The 19,604-nt window shown below is 39.2% G+C and overlaps 1 protein-coding gene and 1 long non-coding RNA gene across 3 annotated transcripts in view; one reads left to right on the forward strand and one right to left on the reverse strand.

Moving 5' to 3' along the window:
- ME1 (malic enzyme 1) overlaps positions 1-12,930 on the reverse strand; it is a 244,408-nt gene extending 231,478 nt beyond the window's left edge. Inside the window, exon 1 of one of the 2 annotated variants that reach the window (XM_049896434.1) lies at positions 12,633-12,930. In XM_049896434.1, coding sequence (XP_049752391.1) covers positions 12,633-12,710 — 78 coding nt within the window. In that variant the 5' untranslated portion in view covers positions 12,711-12,930. The remainder of the gene's footprint in view (positions 1-12,632) is intronic. The other variant, XM_049896442.1, reaches the window with a different exon arrangement.
- The window catches only part of LOC126083101 (uncharacterized), a 32,725-nt gene continuing 25,552 nt past the window's right edge, over positions 12,432-19,604 (forward strand). The window contains exon 1 of the long non-coding RNA XR_007518721.1: positions 12,432-12,614. This is a non-coding gene — a long non-coding RNA (uncharacterized LOC126083101). The remainder of the gene's footprint in view (positions 12,615-19,604) is intronic.

Below are 19,604 nucleotides of genomic sequence, written 5' to 3' on the forward strand. Positions count from 1 at the left end.
TATTATCTGATCATTAAAAAATAATCCTAGTGTTCTTAGGTCTGCTGTTGTTGTTAGGTACTACCAAGTCGGTTCCAACTCACAGCGACCCTACATACAACTGAACTAAAGGTTGTCTGGTCCTGCCCTATCCTCACAATTGTTGCTATGTTTGACCCCATTGTTGCAGCCACTGTGTCAATCCATCTCCTTGAGGGACTTCCTCTTTTTCCCTGACCCTCTGCTTTATCAAGCCTGATGTCCTTCTCCAGGGACTGGTTCCTCCTGAAAACATGCCCAAAGTATGTGAGATGAAGTCTCTCCATTCTTGCTTATAAGGAGCATCTTGGCTATACTTCTTCAAAGACACATTTGTCTAAGACACAGTCCATGATATATTCAATATTCTTCACCCATACCACAACTCAAGGCATCAATTTTTCTTTGGTCTTCCTTACTCATTGTCTAGCTTTTGGATGCATATGAGGAAACCGAAATTCCACGGCTTGGGTCAGGCACATCTTGGTTCCCAAAATGATATCTTTGCTTTGTAACACTTTAAAGAGATCTTTTGCTGCAGATTTGCCCAGTGCCATACACTATTTGATTTCTTGACTGCTGCTTCCATGGGCATTGATTATGGATACAAGTAAAATGAAATCCTTGACAACTTCAATATTTTCTCATTTATCATGATGTTGCTTACTGATCCAATTGTGAGGATTTTTTTTTTTTTTTTCTTTATGTTCAGGTTTAATCCATACTGAAGGCTGTAGTCTTTGGTCTTCAACAGTAAGTGCTTCAAGTCCTCTTCATTTTTAGCAAGCAAGATTGTGTCATCTGCATATTGCAGGTTGTCAATGAGTCTTCCTCTAATCCTGATTCCCTGTTCTTCTTCATATAGTCCAGCTTCTCGGATGATTTGTTTTTAAGTCTAGAGTTTGTATATCAGCATAGCAGCCCTCTTCAATCACCTCATATGCATGCGAAAGTTGGATAATGAAAAACGAAGACAAAAGAAGAACTGACGTGTTTGAACCATGGTGTTAGCAAAGAATACTGAATATACTGTGGACTGCCAAGAGAATAAACAATTATTCTTAGAGAAAATAAAACCAGAATTTTCCTTAGAAGTAAGGATGGCAAGACTTCAACTCACTTACTTGGCACACATTATCAGAAAACACCAATCACTAGAAATGGACATCCTGTTTGACAAGGCAGAGGGCCAACGAAAATGAGCGAAAACCTCATGGATTGACACAATAGCCACAACATACTCAAACATACCAACGACCATGAAGATGGCACAGGACCAGCAACATTTCCGTTCTGTTATAAATAAGGTTGCCATGAGTTGGATCGGACTCCACAGCAAATAACAACAACATACAGCAGCTCTAATAGTTACCTTACCAAGTTTTTAGAGAAAATTATTCATTACACTACTTGACTTTCCAAACTACCAGGCTGAACTTCAGAAACTTAGTCACATTGTCTTCTTCCTTTCCTTTCAATACAAAGGCCACAAGTATCTGAAAACAGTTTTAGTCCATAGCTGACCTAGATTTATCTCCAGGGCCTGAGGGAAAATACTGACGTTTGCAATCCTAGAAATTTATTAAAGACAACAAGAATCTTTTGTTTTAAGGTGCATTATATTATATACACTAGGGTAAAAATAGGTAAAATTAATATATAGACCATAAATATTTTAAATATCCTTTTAGGAACACAAACAACCACACTTTTAAATTTAGCTCTATATCTAAGAAAATTTCTTAACGATTTAGGTTAGAAAATTCCTAAGTTATTTCTACTAACTTGTAACATATTTGATGATTAATTCTGGATCCATATACTGTCAACAAAGTTTGCTGAATTGAGTCAATAACATAAAATAAATAATAAAGTATGAATAGGCCAAGTCATGCAATCTTGAGACTATAGAACAGTATTTGGTTATAGTGATTTTGAAAAACCATTGGAAAACAGTACAAACATTTTGCTTTGTCAGAGTAAATTGATTATTTCCAAAGTATAAAAAAAAAAAGCTAGTTTCACATCACCAGGACTTTTAAATTTAATGTCTTTATAATTCACTTCCTCTTACCCTAATAATTCTAACCACCCAAAGCATAACTCTTATCTTTCTCTAACAATCCATGTTCTTTAACACCACCAGCCCTTTGCATGATTTGTGCAAAGTAATGAGAAGCATAAAGCTTTCCCTTTTCTTTTTCTCCACAATGACATTCATTAATCTATATCTGGCATTCTGTGAAAGCACACAGAAGATTGAAAAGATCATGTGATGTCAAGCTCAATCACCCATATGAATAAGAGTACAATGTAAATCTGTCTCCCCCAGAGAAGATGTAGTCTTCTTTCTTACTATAAAATTCATAAATAAACACAATCATGCCATCAAGATCCAAGAGAGAAGGGGGCAAGTACATTTAAAAAAAAAAAGAAGCACTTTAAAATTGCTCCAGCTATGAGTTCAGACCCTCTTTTCTATAAAAGTACTATCATAATAATAATTAGTAGTAATTATAAAAACCTATGTTTTCCATATAACTTGGAAAAAGTTTTACGTGTACTATTTCAAATAATCCTTTTATTATGTCAGTGAAGAGGCCAAATAGAAATATTACAACTGAAACGTAAGTGCTCTGACAGCAGGAACTTGGTCATATAGCCTTATTCACTGATTTATTCCCTGCACCCAGGATACTGCCTAGCATGGAGTGGGTTGTGAAAAAATATTTTTAAATAAAAAGATAAATGAATGAAATTATCACCCTATTTTACAAGTACAGAAAGAGGGACACCCAAAAGCTCACAATTGCTAAGTGGCAGAATTGGGACTTGGGGTCATTTCTTCTGGGCACAAAGTCTTAGAATGCTCATTCCATTATACCACATTTCCCACACCTGCCAGAAAGTCAGAGGGAAATCAGAGCACAAAAATGAATGAAAACCTCAAACCTACCCGTATCTTCAATATTCCCTGTACTGTACTCCATATCATCATTCCAAGAGTCCTCAAATTAAATTCATCTTTCTACTTCTTAGAACACATTTATTCTGTTTTACCTACAAAAATGTAGTAGTTGTATAGGCCACTACGTTGTTGAAATGTTGGTATGCTATACTACTACTGTTGTTTTAATTGCAGCAAGTAACAGACAGGTATTGAGGCTTATGGCTGTACATCTGCATTACAATGACTCCCATATCAGTGGGATTCCATGTTAAATAATAAACCAGTTTCTCATATTGCTGAGGCAACTTCAGAGAACTGTGGTAGGTGAAACATCCTGAATGATTCATTCTGGTATAGTTTACCCTGGAGAAAAACAGGAGGTTTAAGGTACTTTTCCTTCATGGCTTAGGTAAGGGTAGTTCTTAGTCATGGGACTTGTTTTTATCTCTGCAACACATACAGCTATATCTTGACATGCTAGGACATCAGCTATAACAGTACTTCCCTAGAAGCTCATTTTTTTAGGTTTAAAAGTTAATAATGCTGACCAAAATTAACTTTGATAAAAACAGCATCACTAATTTAAGCTGAATCAAATTGCCCATAAGACTGATGAGTAGCGTCTTGGAGATTTATTTGTGGGTCATTTTATTATTTAATCTTAAAGATACGGAAACCATGTAAGTACAAATTAATTACGACAGAAATATCAATTAGTGGTCTCTGGTACTGCATTGAGAAATACAGTAAACAACAAATGGGAAATTAAAAAATAAAAAGTGGTAATTATTTTTATTATGTGTGTATAATTTTAATTTTGAAGAGCAATTTATGAAATATTAGTATTAGTCACATGAAAATTCCTCAGAAAAAGTTTGAAACACAAATCATCTAAATCAGAGGTACCCTTGAAAATATTAAATAAGCACATAAAATATAACACATGCAAAAATAAGCCAAAAAACCAGACCAGTTGCCATCGAGTTGATTGTGACTTATGGTGACCCCATGTGTTGCAGAGTAGAACTGAGCTCCACAGGGTTTTCAACAGATGATTTTTCAGAAGCAGATCACAAGGACTTTCCTCCATAGCACCTCTTGGTGGACTCAGAGCCACCAACCTTTCTGTCAGTATCCAATTGCTTAACTGTTTATGTGACCCAGGAACCCTAAATATTAAACATTAAATTAGATAAGCATGGACTTCCAACCAACATGGTACCATAGACAGAAGCACCATGCCCTCCACAGCAAAGACCCAATAATTAAGTAAAACAGAGACAAACATCATCCTGGAACCCGGAGTATCAAATAAAGAGATAAGGAATTCAGCCAAGCATCAAATAGAATAAGAAACTGACAGAAAACAGACAGCAAGGAGAAATATTTGCGGAGGTCCCCTATCATTAACGCAGCACAGATTCATCATCTTGGACTCCTGTTGGAGACTGGCAGACAGGAAGCATGGGAAAGCAGCTTCATAGAGCTCCCAGCAGGAGACAGACCACCCAGTAACCAGTGAGACACACTTCCCCACCTCCCTATCTTCTCCCCACTGCTCTACCTCCATGCTTCCTGGCTGGCAGTGGTGGCTCAGCCAGCTGGGAAGTGCAGCGTCCATGCAGCTTGGATTCACCCCGCCCACATTGGAGATCGGTAGACAGGGAGTATGGGAAACCAGCTTCACGAAGTTCCCAGCAGGAGACAGAGCACCCAGTAACCAGCAATATACACTTTCCTAACCCCTACCCTTCTTTCCCTACCCCACTGGCCTCCTCTGCTTCATGCTGGCTGCAGTCTCTTGACCGGGAGGCAACTGCTTCGGCCCCAGGCCACTTGGATTCACCCCACCCAATGGCCAGTTCCCTGAGGGCCATTTATCTGTTGTTGATGTTGCTTTTTTGTTTCTTTTGGTTTCTTCTGTGCCTCCTAGTACCTTCTCCTCCTCTCTTGAACACCTGGCTCCGTGTGCCATCTTTGCTTCTTCTTGAAAGGCTGTGAACTCGACTGGGGAACCACTCCTCTGGCTCGTCACACCACGCTGGTGGGAACCCTGAGGCTTTTTTTTTTCTTTGTTTTGTTTTGTACTTCTTTGTTTTGTTTGTTTTCTTTTTATTTTCATGGCTTGGGAGTCCCTTCTAGCCGGGCAGCACTGCATGACTTAGGGGCCACTTCCTCAGTCTGCACAGCCATGTCAGTGGGATCCCTGGGGGTGTTTCTTTTTTCTTTCATTTTTTTTCTCTCCTTTTTCCTTTCTCAGTTCTCATCTCTCTATACTTACCTTCTTTTCTTGTCTCCTGTATACCTGGAGCAGTGTGACATCTACACGTCCTCTAGCCAGGCTATGGTGCACAGCTTGAGAGCCACTTCCCCAGTCTTCACAGCTGCACTGGTGGAACTTCTGGAGGCGTTTCTTTCTTTTTTTTTCCCCCCCCAAATTTTTATCTAGTTATTTTTTTTCCTTTTTCTTTTTTTCCAATTCTCGTTTTCTCATCTCTCCACTACAATGGTCAGATCATTTAGCACTCTTTTTCTCTTTGTTTTTGGCTCCTGTTTCTCTCTCCTTTCTCTCCTCTTTGCCATACCTATATTACCTCCACACAATCTCCACCCTCCTTCCTGCCTACCTGCACCATGCACTGAACATCACACCCCTGAGCTGCACAGGCATAGCCTACTGGAACCTGACCAGCACTGACTTCCGGACTGTCCTGTTGGCCCTAGTACATGCCAGAAACAACCCATGCCAGCCCTTCCCACTCAGCTGGACCGGCCCTGCTGTACCATAGCTGAGCGACTGGCCCTGCCATTGGAGGTGAAAAATATCATGACCACAGATGAGTAAACAACAAAGAACACATAGCCCAACTGCACAGATATAACTAAATAGAACAAAAAAGCCAGACAAAACAAACAGATCTACAATCAATAAATGAAGAAAATAACTATTGAATATCTCAAAGACAGCAGATATCAAAACATACCAAAAAAAAAAAAAGGACAGGATGGTTCCAGTAGGCATTCAAGATAAAACACCAGGTGACATTTCATTAGAAGTAAAGCCACTAGAACTACCTGACAGGGAATTCAAATCTCTAATATTCAGAGCTATCTAAGACTTGAAGCAAAAAGCAGACAAAAATGAGGAAAAAACTGACAAATTCATGGAAAAGGCAGACAAATTCATAAAAAAATATAGACAAAAAATGGAAGGATTAAGGAAAATAATACAGGAACAAAATTCCAAAATAAATTCACAAGCAGAAATCATACCAAAAAAAAAAATTAGAAATCCAAAAGATAAACAGCAAGATTTCAGAAATGGACAGTGTCATAGAAGGGCTGAGGAGCAAGTTTGAAATGATGGAAGACAGGATCAGTGAAATTAAAGACAAACACTTGGAAACAACTTTGAGGAAAAATTAGAAAAAAAAGAACAAAGAAAAGTGAAGAAACCCTGAGAATTATGTGGGATACAATCAAAAGCAAAAACTTGACAGTGATCAGAGTTCCAGATGAGGGGGAGAAAACAGAAAACACAGAGAAGATCATTGAAGAATTGCTGACAGAAAACTTTCCTAATATCATGAAAGATGAAAAGCTGATCAACCAAGAAGCTCAACGAACCCGATACAGGATAGAACCCAAAAGAAAATCACCAAGGCATATCATAATCACACTCACTAAAGCCAAAGAAAAGAAAAAAAATCCTGAGAGCAGCTAGAGAAAAACAAAAATTCACCTACAGAGGAGAAACAATAGGACTCAACTCTGATTATTTGGCAGAAACCATGCAGGCAGGAAGGCAATGGGATGACATACATAAAACCTTGAAAGAAAAAAAATTGCCAACCAATCAAATATGATGGTGAAATTTGGGCATTTTCAGATAAACAGAAATTAAGGGAATACGTAAAAACCAAACCAAACTTACAAGAATTATTAAAGGGAGTCCTTTGGTCTGAGAACTAACAACATCAGACCACAGCCTGAATCTAGGATGCAAGATTGTAAGATCCAGATACCAACCCAGAAAATGAACTCTCTAAGACTATCCAAAACCAAAAGAATTACAACAGGGAACAGAGAAATTAATCTGTAAATGACAACAATGTCAGAAGAATAAAAGAAGGAATAAGCAGTGTAGGTATAGAACTTTCTAACAGAGAGGAAGGCAAGACAATACCAAGTAATATAGACTGGTTCAAACCTAGGAAGATAAGGGTAAATTTCAAGGTAACCACAAAGAGAGTTAACAAATCTACTCATCAAAACACAGAAGAAAATCATAAAGTCTCAATAAAAAAAAAAATCTACGAAAACAAAAGAAATCCACAAACGAAAGGAATTCAGCACAGGATAAGTAAGGCACTAGTTAAGAAGAATAAAGTAGGGGACTCACACTTCATGAACTCAGAATCTACTATACAGCTATGGTAGTCAAAATAGCCTGGTACTGGTACAACGACAGATACATTGCCCAACGGAACAGAATTGGGAACCCAGATGTAAATCCAACCACCTATGGTCACCTGATCTTTGACATGGGCCCAAAGTTCATCAAATGGGGAAAAGACAGTCTTTTTAACACATGGTGCTAGCAAAAAAATGAAACAGGACCCATACCTCACACCATATACAAAAACTAATTCAAAATGGATCAAAGACCTAAATATAAAGCCAAAAGCTAAGAAGTTCATAGAAGAAAAAAACAAGAAAGGTGTTTCTTTGAAAGGATCAATAAAATTGACAAACCACTGGCCAAATTGACAAAAGAAAAACAGGAGAAGACAGAAATAACCCTAATAAGAAATGAAATGGGGGATATTACAACAGACCTAAGTGAAATAAAAGGATTATGAGAGTTCTATGAAAAAATATACTCCAACAAATTTGAAAACCTAGAGGAAATGGACAAATTTCTAGAGACACACTACCTACCTAAACTAACACAAAATGATGTTGAAAATCTGAACAGACCCATAACAAAAGAAGAGATTGAAAAGGTAATAAAAAAAAAAAAAAAAACAACCTCCCAGCCAAAAAAAATCCCTGGCCCAGATGGCTTCACTAGAGAATTCTATCAAACATTCAGAGAAGAGCTTACGCCAGTATTTTTCAAACTATTCCAAAACATAGAAAAGGAAGAGATACTTTCGAGTTCATTCTATGAAGCCAGCATAACGCTGATACTAAAACCAACCAAAGACACCACAAAAAAAGAAAATTACAGACCAATATCTCTAATGAATATAGATCCAAAAATTCCCAACAAAATTCTAGCCAAGAGAATTCAGCATCTTATAAAAAATACACTACAACCAAGTAAGATTCATACCAGGTATGCAAGGATGGTTCAGCATTACAAAATCAGTCAACGTAATCTACCACGTAAATAAAAGAATCACATGATCATCTCAATGTACGCAGAAAAGGCATTTGACAAAGTCCAACACCTATTCCTGATAAAAACTCTCAATAAAATAGGTTATAGAAGGGAAATTTCTCAGCATAATAAAGGTCATCTATATAAAAAAAATTTTTTTTTTTTTTATATAAAACCAACAGCCAACATCATTCTTAATAGAAGAGAGAGGCTGAAAACATTCCCCTCAAGAACAAGAACAAGACAAAGGTGCCCTTTATCACCACTCGTGTTTAACATTGTGCTGGAAGTCCTGGCTGGAGCAACAAGGCAAGAAAAAGAAATAAAGGGCATCCAAATTGGTAATGATGAAGTTAAACTGTCCCTATTTGTGGATGATATGATGCTGTACATAGAAAGCCCAAAAGACTCCACGAGAAACTACTGGAACTAACAGAAAGATTCAGCAGAATATCAGGATACAAGAAAAACATACAAAAATCAGTTGGATTCCTATACACCAATAAAGAGAACCATGAAAAGGAAACCACAAAAACAAGACCATTTATAATAGCCCCTAAAAAAATAAAATATTTAGGAATAAATCTAAGCAGGGATGTAAAGGACCTATACACAGAAAACTACAAAACACTACTGCAAAAAACCAAAAGAGATCTACATAAATGGAAAAGCATACCATGCCCATAGATAGGTAGACTCAACATTGGGAAAATGACAATTCTATCCAAAGCAATTTACAAATGCAATGCAACCTCGATCTAGATACCAACAACATTCTTTAAATAGATGGAAAAACTTAACATTAACTTTATATGGAAAGGGAAGAAACCCCAGATAAGTAAAGCACTATTGAAGAAGAAGTATAAAGTATTAAGAAGACTCGTGCTACCTGACCTCAGAACCTACTATACAGCTATAGTAGTCAAAACAGCCTGGTACTGGTACAATAACAGATACATTGACCAATGGAACAGAATTGAGAACCCAGATGTAAATCCATCTACCTATGGTCACCTGATCTTCGACAAGGTCCCAAAGTCCATCAAATGGGGGAAAAGACAGTCTTTTTAACACAGGTGCTGGCAAAACTGGATGTTCATCTGCAAAAAAATGAAATAGGACCCATACCTCACACCATATACAAAAACTAATTCAAAATGGATCAAAGACCTAAAAGCCAAAAACTCTCAAGTTCATAGAAGAAAAAACATGCTCAATGTTAGAGGCCCTAATACACGGCCTTAGCAGGATACAAACCACTACCAACAACACACAAACTCTAGAGGACAACCTAGATAACTGGGATCTTCTAAAAATTAAACACTTACGCTCATCAAAAGACTTCACCAAAAGAGTAAAAAGATGAATCTGTGAAGCTTCTCATAACATGGGTGAATCTGGAGGGCATTATGCTGAATGAAATAAGTCAACCAACAAAGGATAAATATTGTATGAGACCACTAATGTAAAAACTCATGAAAAAGTTCATACACAAAAAGAAACATTTTTGATGGCTATGAGGGAGGGTTGTTAAGTAATGGTAATAGGACTAAGATAATTAGAAAAGGCTTCCCTAGGTAGATTATTATTAAATCAGCTAATGACATTTTAATTTTAAGAATTCTACAAAAGCAAAAAGGAAAAATATTAAGAGATTCAACAAATATATTTTACAAAGAAGATTAAGTTGGGGGACTAATGAGAGAAATTTGGAGAAGAAAGTAAACCTAACTGACAGATTGGTTCAATATAATGGGATGAAAATATCCTATAAGTACCTGGGTAATAGAAGGGTAATAGGAAGAAAATGCTAATCATGGAGCTATTTCCCTCATACCTTTACGAAGGACAGATTACAATATTGAAAATAAAACCAGCAAAACTGTTGTTAGCTACCCGAAGAGTAAAGTGATGAAGATCTCTGTTAGTGTAGTTGAAGAAGACTTCATGTGGGCCAGATGATGGGATCGGCTGTTGTGAAAAAAAAAAAAAAAAAAAAATCCCAGTGCCGACGAGTCGGCTGTTACGGGAAGGTAATATTTACTAGATCCCTTTGATGTTGTCATTGTGTGCCCTCAAGTCAGTTACTACTCATAGAGACTCTATAGGACAGACTAAGAGCCGCCCCATAGGGTTTCCAAGACTGTAATTAATCTTTACGGGAGCAGTCTGCCAGGTCTTTTCTTCTGAAGAGCAGCTGGTGGGTTCCAACCACTGACCTTTTGGTTAGTGCCACCAGGGCTCCTAGATCTCTTAGAAGCCAAGGTTATTATAAAATCAATAAAAATCCCCAGGCTACTAGAAAGCTTTAATGCCCAGAAGTCTCAACTGTACTGCAGATCAAGGTAAAAGGTTCCATAGGTATGATTTCAATAGTACATATAAGGATGTTCTATTATTTCCATGGGGCACCACACAACTGTCTTAGAATTGCATGAGTAAAGCTTATCCAATTAAATGCACCAAAGTTGGTGAACTAGTTTTTGAATTAAATTTGATATTATGCAGATAATATAGGTCAATTATAAATTCAAAAATGTGCTCTTAACAAACATTAATGCTGTACCTTTCTACCTTTGATGGAAGATCTCTGTGATACTATTATTCTTTGAAGTGGGTATTAATCCATACAGGTGAACAGCAGTTGAAAGGATTTTAATATAAATTCTTGAAGCAGACATAGTGAAGACATGATGACTCTTGCCTATTCCACCCACACACTCTTACAGACACTTGCCCCTGACTTGAGGAAATTCAAACAGGTTATACAACTGATGTGGTCCGTCTCAAGTGGTGGTCCATAATTTGGTCATAAGTTGCAGCAGGCAAGTAACACACAAAAGTCACAAATTGTTTTGTCACATTGAATTTTACCTTTGTTCTATTGAAAACAGGCCCCAACCTGCAGAATAATAAAAAGCAAGAAAACAATCAGCCTAGCAATTACATTTATTTAAGAAAAAAAAATAAGTGGGAACTATTTTAAATTTCATAATACTTTTTCACTATCAATAGATTTGTAAAACGTTGCATATCACCGCAAAACTCTAAAAGACCTTGCGCTAGCTATAACTTACTAAATAAAAGAAATCACAAGTCTTCTAGCCACTAATAATGATCAACAAATCACCAATAACATGACCAGGGGCAGAAAGCTGAGGTGCAGTTCTTCATGAAAAGGGGTGTCTATGAAAAAGAAGGTCAAAATGAGTAAACAGACTTCTGTGGTGCTGACTGATGGCATTTTCCATTTACTGAACAAATTGGAAATGTCAAAAGCACACACATACACACCCACAAAGAACAATCCAGAGACAAACATGACCATAATGTTTAACAGTGGAATTGCTTAGTATCTAGATAAGCAAAATGATAAATTCTGAGATATTTTTCATTTCAGGGAAATCTTTTAAGTGTTTACACCACTAACTACACATTACCAGAGAAGAAAGATGAAATGTTACCAAGATCTGAAAAAAGGTTCTTTGAACACAGTGCACACCGAACACCCTTTTCAGTAAAAATGAGAAGTCTAAAAAAATATTTTTTTTGTAACTTTCAGAATGCCAGATTTTAAAGAAATTGCAATAGCTTTACCAACAATTCAGTGTCTAGGATAAGGCTTTTCTACCAGGCCATGCAAAATGTCCCAGGCAGAAGCCACCCACGAGGCATTCCCAGACTGTTAACCGAGTCACTCCAGAAACCAAGTGCCCTGACTTCTAGATTGTTAATGTGATCTGAGGCACTCAGAACACATTTCTTTCTGTCCAGGCCAGACCAGTAGGGCGCTTCTCTCCACAGCAGTCTCCAATAATTGTCACAACGAGTGGAACCAGTAAGTGGGTGGAACACCGATGCTGACCTGGCAGCCTACCTGCCCTCTTCACGTAAATACACAATTCATGCGCTGCGATACTTTCGTTGTCTTGGTGGTTGTTTTTTGGAAACAAGCGGCCAGAAAGTATTCTAAATAAGTTACATCTTTACCTCTATTCCCAAAATAGGATGCCAAGGTACAGAGACACCCAGCATCACACTCGCATCACACTCCCATCACACTACTGGTTACACACCCGATTGGGCGCCTCCCTCCATTCTGCCCTTACCAACGCACGAAGTTCCCCGAAGGCCTCCGCCGCCCGGGCAGCCCACCCGACACCGTCCTGGGGAGCGGGTGCAGGGACGAGGGCATGCATGCTCAGGGGACCCGTGTGAAGGGCCTGACACTGACTGCGAAGGGCTTTTTCAGGCTGCCAGGTGGGAATGCAGACTCACCTTGTTGAGGTGGGGGTTTCGTGTCACCGGGTAGCCGCGCTGGTGGGTGTGGCGGCGGCGGGGGCCTTCGGGTTCCATGGCTGACAGGCGGTTCGGCGGCGGGGCTGGGCCGGTGCGGGCGGCAAGCGCGTGGCAGACGGCTGATGCTGCTGGAGCGCCCAAGCTGACTGCGGCGGCGGCAGCGGCCGCGCAGGGAAAGGCCCTGCGGCCGGGGGCGGGCGTCGGTGGCGAGAGGGGGTGGACGCGACGGGAGGAGTCCGCGCCAAGCTGGTGTCCCCAGCAGGCAGCCTGCGAGAAGCGCTGACTCATGGCAGGAGATCAGCCGAGCTGGCGCGTGCAGTGGAGGAAGAGCGAGGCCCTGGCGGCGCCACCAGCGCCTGAGGGGAGGCGTCAGCAGAAGCCCAGCACCCCGGGGACCGGCCCGAACCCGGGTGGCTGGAGTCAATGCCCTCCACGCACAGGGCCCGTGCTCACCATCGTGTTTATAGTCACTGCAGTTGTTATAGCACATCTCTGTATGGGACTGGTCTGAACGTTGAGCACTGAATGATGTCCTTCCCCAGAGACACAAGAGGAAAATAAGGCCAGGTTTTCCTGCCCACCGGGCGGGAGCCATCACCCTTGGGAACCGTGGTAGCTGAGAGGAGAGGCTGTGAGAACTGAGAGGTTCAGGAAGAGAGGAAGTTCCTCACGGGGCTAGAGGATGGGAGGACTCCCGAAGTGAACCCAGGGGTAGTTTACGAAAAGACCTCTATTGACTGAGGAAAATCAGATTCATCTCTTCCTTCCCGATATTCTCTTCAAAAATCTTTTGGATGCTGACCATGCCTGGGGGCTGAAGCTGGGGGGAACTAACCTTGACCCAGAAAGCCCAGGCCGAGTGGAACTGGGAGAAAGGCAAAGGGAAGAGAACGCAGGCCGAGCAACACCGAGTGGGTTTCTGAAGGTTATCCACGGGAATTTGATTTTAATGCCATTAAAAAAAAAAAAAAAATCAAGATGTTAAAGTGCAGAAACCCAATGAGCAACCCTATTTATCTTGTATATAATTTTCCTAACAGTTCTGGAAGCCAGGATGTTCTAGAAGCACTGCTCTCTCTGACTTAATGCTGGGCATTCTCAGTCTTTTATGGCTTGACGTTCTCCGTTGGCGAAACGAAAGGATCAGAGTATATAGTCTCCTCCTAGCTCTGAAATTCTGTATTTTATTACTGGTATTGAAGGTTCAAGAAGAACTGGAGACCAGTCAGATCATAGTAAGCCAAAAGGAGTTTCCGACCAAAAAAAAAAAACAAGAAAAACTGAAGTTTTCTGTGCCCCAGTTTCCTTTTCAGTTAAATAGGATCTTGTTTCTGCTCTCCTACTCATCTCTAAAAGCCAAAAACCCAATGCCCTCTTGTTGATTCCAACTCATAGTGACCCTATAGGACAGAGTAGAATTGCCCCACAGGGTTTCCAAGGAGAGCCTGGTGGATTCAAACTGCCAGCATTTTGATTAGCAGCCAAACTCTTAACCACTGGCCACCAGGGTTTCCAGTCATCTCTAATGATAATACAAAATACAGTAGTTAGGATTATATATTTCATATTTCATAAATTAAAACATATTCAATCACAGTGTTTTCCTTATTTCTAATTATGTTACTTTACCTTAACAGGAAGGTTTGGTTATGCTTATATCTAGAGTGTGTTTGGCCTAGCCTTTGATTTATCTAGAATCAGTTGTTTTCACAGGTAACATTTTATTGACAGCACAAAGTTCTTTGATAACTTTTCTTGCATTTAAATAACACCTTTCATTGTGAATTCCATAATCCATAAATAATTAACCAGACAACATCAGAGGAAAAGATAACTTTATAGAACTTACTCTCTGAGAAGGTATATTTTACAAAACTCATTCTCATGAATTAACTGAGGCACGTTATAATTAGAGTGGTTTATCTGAGACAAAAAACTGTTTATTAACAGCAGGCCAGAGAGCTAAACACAAGATGCTTAAGAAGAAACAAAAACGTTAGTACACAGAACTTTATTATAATGCAGCTCTTATTACACATATTTAGATACATTGCTTGTCTATTCCTGTTTCTAGGATATAATATCATAGATAGGAAAGCTGATATAAATACAGGTAGTAGTCCAAAAAGAGTGTGTGGCCTGTTTCCCCAAGCCAGCATTATGAAGGATTACAATATCCTGCCAGTGCAGGTAAAGTTCATCGCATCTTACTTGTCTTCATTTACTTCTCTTATGGAGAGAGCTCCAGTTGTCTTAAATGACAACAGGATGAGGCCTAGTAGAAGGAACAGTTTTGTAAATTCATGTGCAGTTCCAAGAGTATTGGGAAGAACCTATTTTTCCACATCCAGAACGTCAACATTTTCAGTCCTTTTTAGACTTTTGTAAGGTTAGGTGTAGGTCCGTGGGCAGTGCAAATGGTTTGTGCTCGACTACTAACCTAAAGGTTGGCTGTTCTAGCCAAAAACCTGTAGGAAAACAAACACCTAGAAAATAATCCTTTTGCTTTAATTTTCCTTATGAGAAACTACAGTTGTGAAGTCACCCTCCTCACAAGTGGCAAATGTTAACAGTGGGTGTGATTCACAGATTAAGGGACTAGAATTTGTGGGTTTCTGTTACACAGGTGAGAATACTATCAAAGTCAATTTTTTTTTTGCCCAAGTTAAAAATAGATTTAGTACACAATGAGTACTTATGACACATATCAAGATAAGATTGTAGTAGACGTTCTGATGTAATGTCATGAGTTGGGTTTTTAAGTACAGAAATTCAGGAAATTTCTAATAGCACATATGACAGCAATACAGATGTTTTACTTTTGTGAGAGAAAAAATCTAATAAAAAAAGATGTAGCTATTTATGGTGGTTTGCAATATTAAGTAAATGATTCTGTATTTTTCACACCAAAAGCTCATAAACCAAACAAATCAACCCGTTGTCCATCAGGTCGATTCCAACTCATCGTGACCCTATAGGACAGAGTAGAACTGCCTCATAGGGCTTCCAAGGAGCAGCTGGTGGATCTCAACTGCTAACCTTTCGGTTAGCAGCCAAGCTCCTAACCATTATGCAACCAGGGTTCCCAAAAAGCTCATAGTAGTTTGTACAATAAGCTCAGATTTGTTTTAGTTGAAAATCTCAACATGCCTTGTTCTTGGTGGGTCTTAAATGAAAAAACTTCAGCCTTTTAGGGTTCTAATTTGAGAATTCCAGCGTTCACTATATTAGGATAAAGTTTCCCAGTGTTGGAGACGCTTAAAGTTCAGAATCAAATATAGGCAGCTGAATCCTTGGGATGGCCAGCCCCCAAGATAATGCCAGCCAAGGAGAGGGCTGATTTTTTGCCTATGTACTGCAGCGAGGACACAGCTTGCATGAGGGAGAGGTTTTACGTCTGGCTCCTAGGAATCCCTGATTAGCCAAGCCAGAAGCTATTGGCGTTTGAACACTATTGTAACAGATGAAATGTGTACATGAGTCATTTTATTAGAATGTTTTTAAGAGATATATCTTTATTTTATGCTTTTCTTTCAGCAAAAGTTAATGCAAAAGCCCCATTCTCCAGAGAACTCTTCAGAATATCTAGGAGCATAGTTATAAAATCACGAATCTAGACCAGTTGTTTTTGCCCCATATTAGAATCACCTGGAGAACTTTAAAAAAATACTCTAGACTAGGTCATACCCCCAAGTTGTTGGTCTAGTTAGTCTGGGTTATAGCCTTAGCATCAGGATTTTTTTTTCTCAAAGCTCCCCAAATGATATTAATTTGCAGCCAAGCTTGAAAACTCCTGGTCTACATTAGCAGTTCTCAAACTTTTAATTGTTATCAGAATCACTTGGAGGGCTTATTAAAATCCAGGTTGCTAGGTCCCACCTTCAGAGTTCCTTTTTTTTAATTTAACTTCGGAAGAAGGTTTACAGAACAAACTAGTTTCTCATCGAACAGTACACACATTGCTGTATGACACTGGTTAACAATCCCACAACATGTCAACACTCTCCCTTCTCAGCCCTGGGTTCCCTATTACGGGCCATCTTGTCCCCTCCTACCTTCGAGTCCCTGCCCCAGGGTTGGTGTGCTCTTTAGTCTTGTTTTGTTCCATGGGACTGTTCAGTCTTTGGCTGAAGGGTAAACCTCAGCAGTGGCCTCATTACTGAGCTGAAAGGGTGTCTGCGGGCCATACTCTCAGGGTTTCTCCAGTCTCTGTCAGGCCAACAAGTCTGGTCTTTCTTTTTGAGTTGGAATTTGGTTCTACATTTTTCTTCAGCTTTGTCTGGGACCTTCTATTGTGATCCCTGTCAGAGCAGTCAGTGGTGGTAGCCGGGCACCATGTAGCTGTACTGGACCCAGTCTGGTGGAGGCCGTGGTAGATGTGGTCTATTAGTCCTTTGGACTAATCTTTACCTTATGCTTTAGTTTTTTCTTTCTTCCTTGCTCTCTAAGGGGTGAGACCAGTGGCTAAGATGGCCGCTTACAGGCTTTTAAGACCCCAAACGCTACTCACCAAAGTAGAATGTAGAACATATTCTTTATAAACTCTGTACACCAATTCAGCTAGAGGTTCCCTGAGACCATGGTCCCCACAGCCCCCAGCCCAGTAATTCAGACCCTGAGGTCCACGTGTCTATGGAGCTATCATGCCACCCTCAGAGTTTCTGATTCAGTAGGTCTGGGGTGGGTGGGACTGGAGAATTTGCTTTTCTAGCAAGTTCCCAGGTGCTGCTGATGTTGCTGACCCAATGAGTACATTTCAAGAACCCATGGTCTAGATCAGCATTATCCAATTGAAATATAATGTGAGCCACATACGTAATTTAAAATTTTCCAGTAGCCACATGAAAAGAACGTAAAAAGAAACAGGTGCAAATTGTTTTAATCATATATTTTATTTAACCAAGTATAACCAAAATACTATCTTAACATATAATCAATATAAGATTATTCATGAAATCATTTTACTTTTCTTTTTTTCATACTAAGTCTTGAAATCTAGTGTGTATTTTACATTTACAGCACATCTCAATTTGGATGCAAAATTTTTATCAGAAATTCTTGATCTGTACTTAGATTTTATAGAATTTACAGTTGGAAAAGCAGATTAACATACCTAGTTGTTGCAAACATCCTTGAACGTTTTTCAATAACTAAATTGAGTGTCAGTTTTTTCATTTAAATTAAAATTAATCAAAATCAAATAAATTTCTGTGACTCATTCATACTGGCCACATTTCAAGTGCTAAAAGCCACACATGGCCAGTGGTTACCATATTAGAGAGCACATAGCTTGTCTAGTGCATTCAGATTTTTAATTAAATGTTTACGTGATTGAAGAAGGTCAAGTGTACCCACTGCCATTGAGTTGATTTCAACTCACAGCGACCCTATAGGACAGAGTAGAACTGCCCCATAGAGTTTCCAAGGCTGTAATCTTTACTGAAGCAGACTGCCACATCTCACAGAGCTACAGGTAGGTTGGAACCATCAACCTTTTGGTTAGCAGCCGAGCAGTTAACCACTGTACCACCTGGTCTCCTTAAATATACTGGCATTTTTATAATACACGTAGAGGTTTTTTATTCACATAGGGGTTGCTACATTACTTTCAGAATAACTCAAATTACACTACTGTACACTACCTTATTCAGCTTTCACTTTACGCTCTTATGACAAGGTAAATATTTTTTGAAATTGCTTATTTTTGCTTAAATTTTATGTATTTAAAATTGCGGATATTTTACGTTTACGTGCTTAGAAGTACAATTGAATCCATGGAAGTTTTTTTGTTGTTGTTTTTTTTTTTCCTCCAGATTTCCATCATATATCATTTACCTCCCTAGGTCAGGGGAATCTATGAATTACATGCTAAAGCTTACCACTCCATTGTCCATTGCATCTATACCAATCCAAACCTCATCTCTAGGTTGAGGAGTGGTAGAGCTATGCAAGAAGCAAGAAAATTTGGAAAAATTTATAGGGTATTTCAATTATCTATTAGCGTGTAACATATAGTCCTAAAATTTGGTGGCTTAAGAAAATAACAATAATTTCATTATCTCTCAGGGTTTCTGTGGGTTAGGAATTTGGGAGTCTTGACTGGTTAGTTCTGGTTCAGGATCTCTCAATGCAGTTATAGTTAAAAGGTGGCCGGAGCTAGAAAATGGGTAGGGAGAACAGCTGGAGGCAGGCCAGATCAACCCCTCTCTGTTTTTCTCTCTCTCCATCTCCATGTAGTCCCAGGACTTCTCCAAGTAGTCTCTCAGCATGGGCTGGTTTGAATTCCTCACAACATGGCAGGCTCAGGGCAATCAAGCTGCTTACATGGAGCCTGAAGTCTTCCAGAGCAAGTATTCCAGGGATCAGGGTAGAAGGTGCATCTCCTTTGATGACCTTGCCTTAAAAAAAAAGCCAAACCCATTTGCCTTGAGTCAATTCCAACTCATGGCACCCTTAGAAATCATATATCGTCACTTCTCCCATACTGTCTTGATCCAAACAGTCACAAGAGCCTATCTCAATGGGAGACGGGCAAAAGTCACATTGTAGGAAGAGAAAGTTTGATGGCAGATATATTCCAGCCATCAGAAAACACATTCTACCACATAGGAGTATGAAGTCTATTTAACTGTTTGTTCCCATTTCTTTATTTATATCACTAGTTCATCTGAAATTCACAGTGGTGGGTGAACTTGTCATAGATGAATTATCAGTACAATATAAAATGTGGATAAGTAAACAAGTTGAGAAAAATTTATTCCAAAAAAGCAATTTCTAGGATATATCATAATTTAGATTAGGCCCTAACCTTTACTAGATCTTCAGTGTATCAGACATTAGAGTTGCCAATGATGATAATGAGCACAAAGAGATTTCTAAGCACCTTCTAAATTATTTTCAATGTCGCTTATTTAATGAGGTATATTTTCTTCTAATACCTGCAAAACCTGA

Source organism: Elephas maximus, chromosome 1 (genome assembly GCF_024166365.1).
Source record: "Elephas maximus indicus isolate mEleMax1 chromosome 1, mEleMax1 primary haplotype, whole genome shotgun sequence".
Lineage (NCBI taxonomy): Eukaryota > Metazoa > Chordata > Mammalia > Proboscidea > Elephantidae > Elephas > Elephas maximus.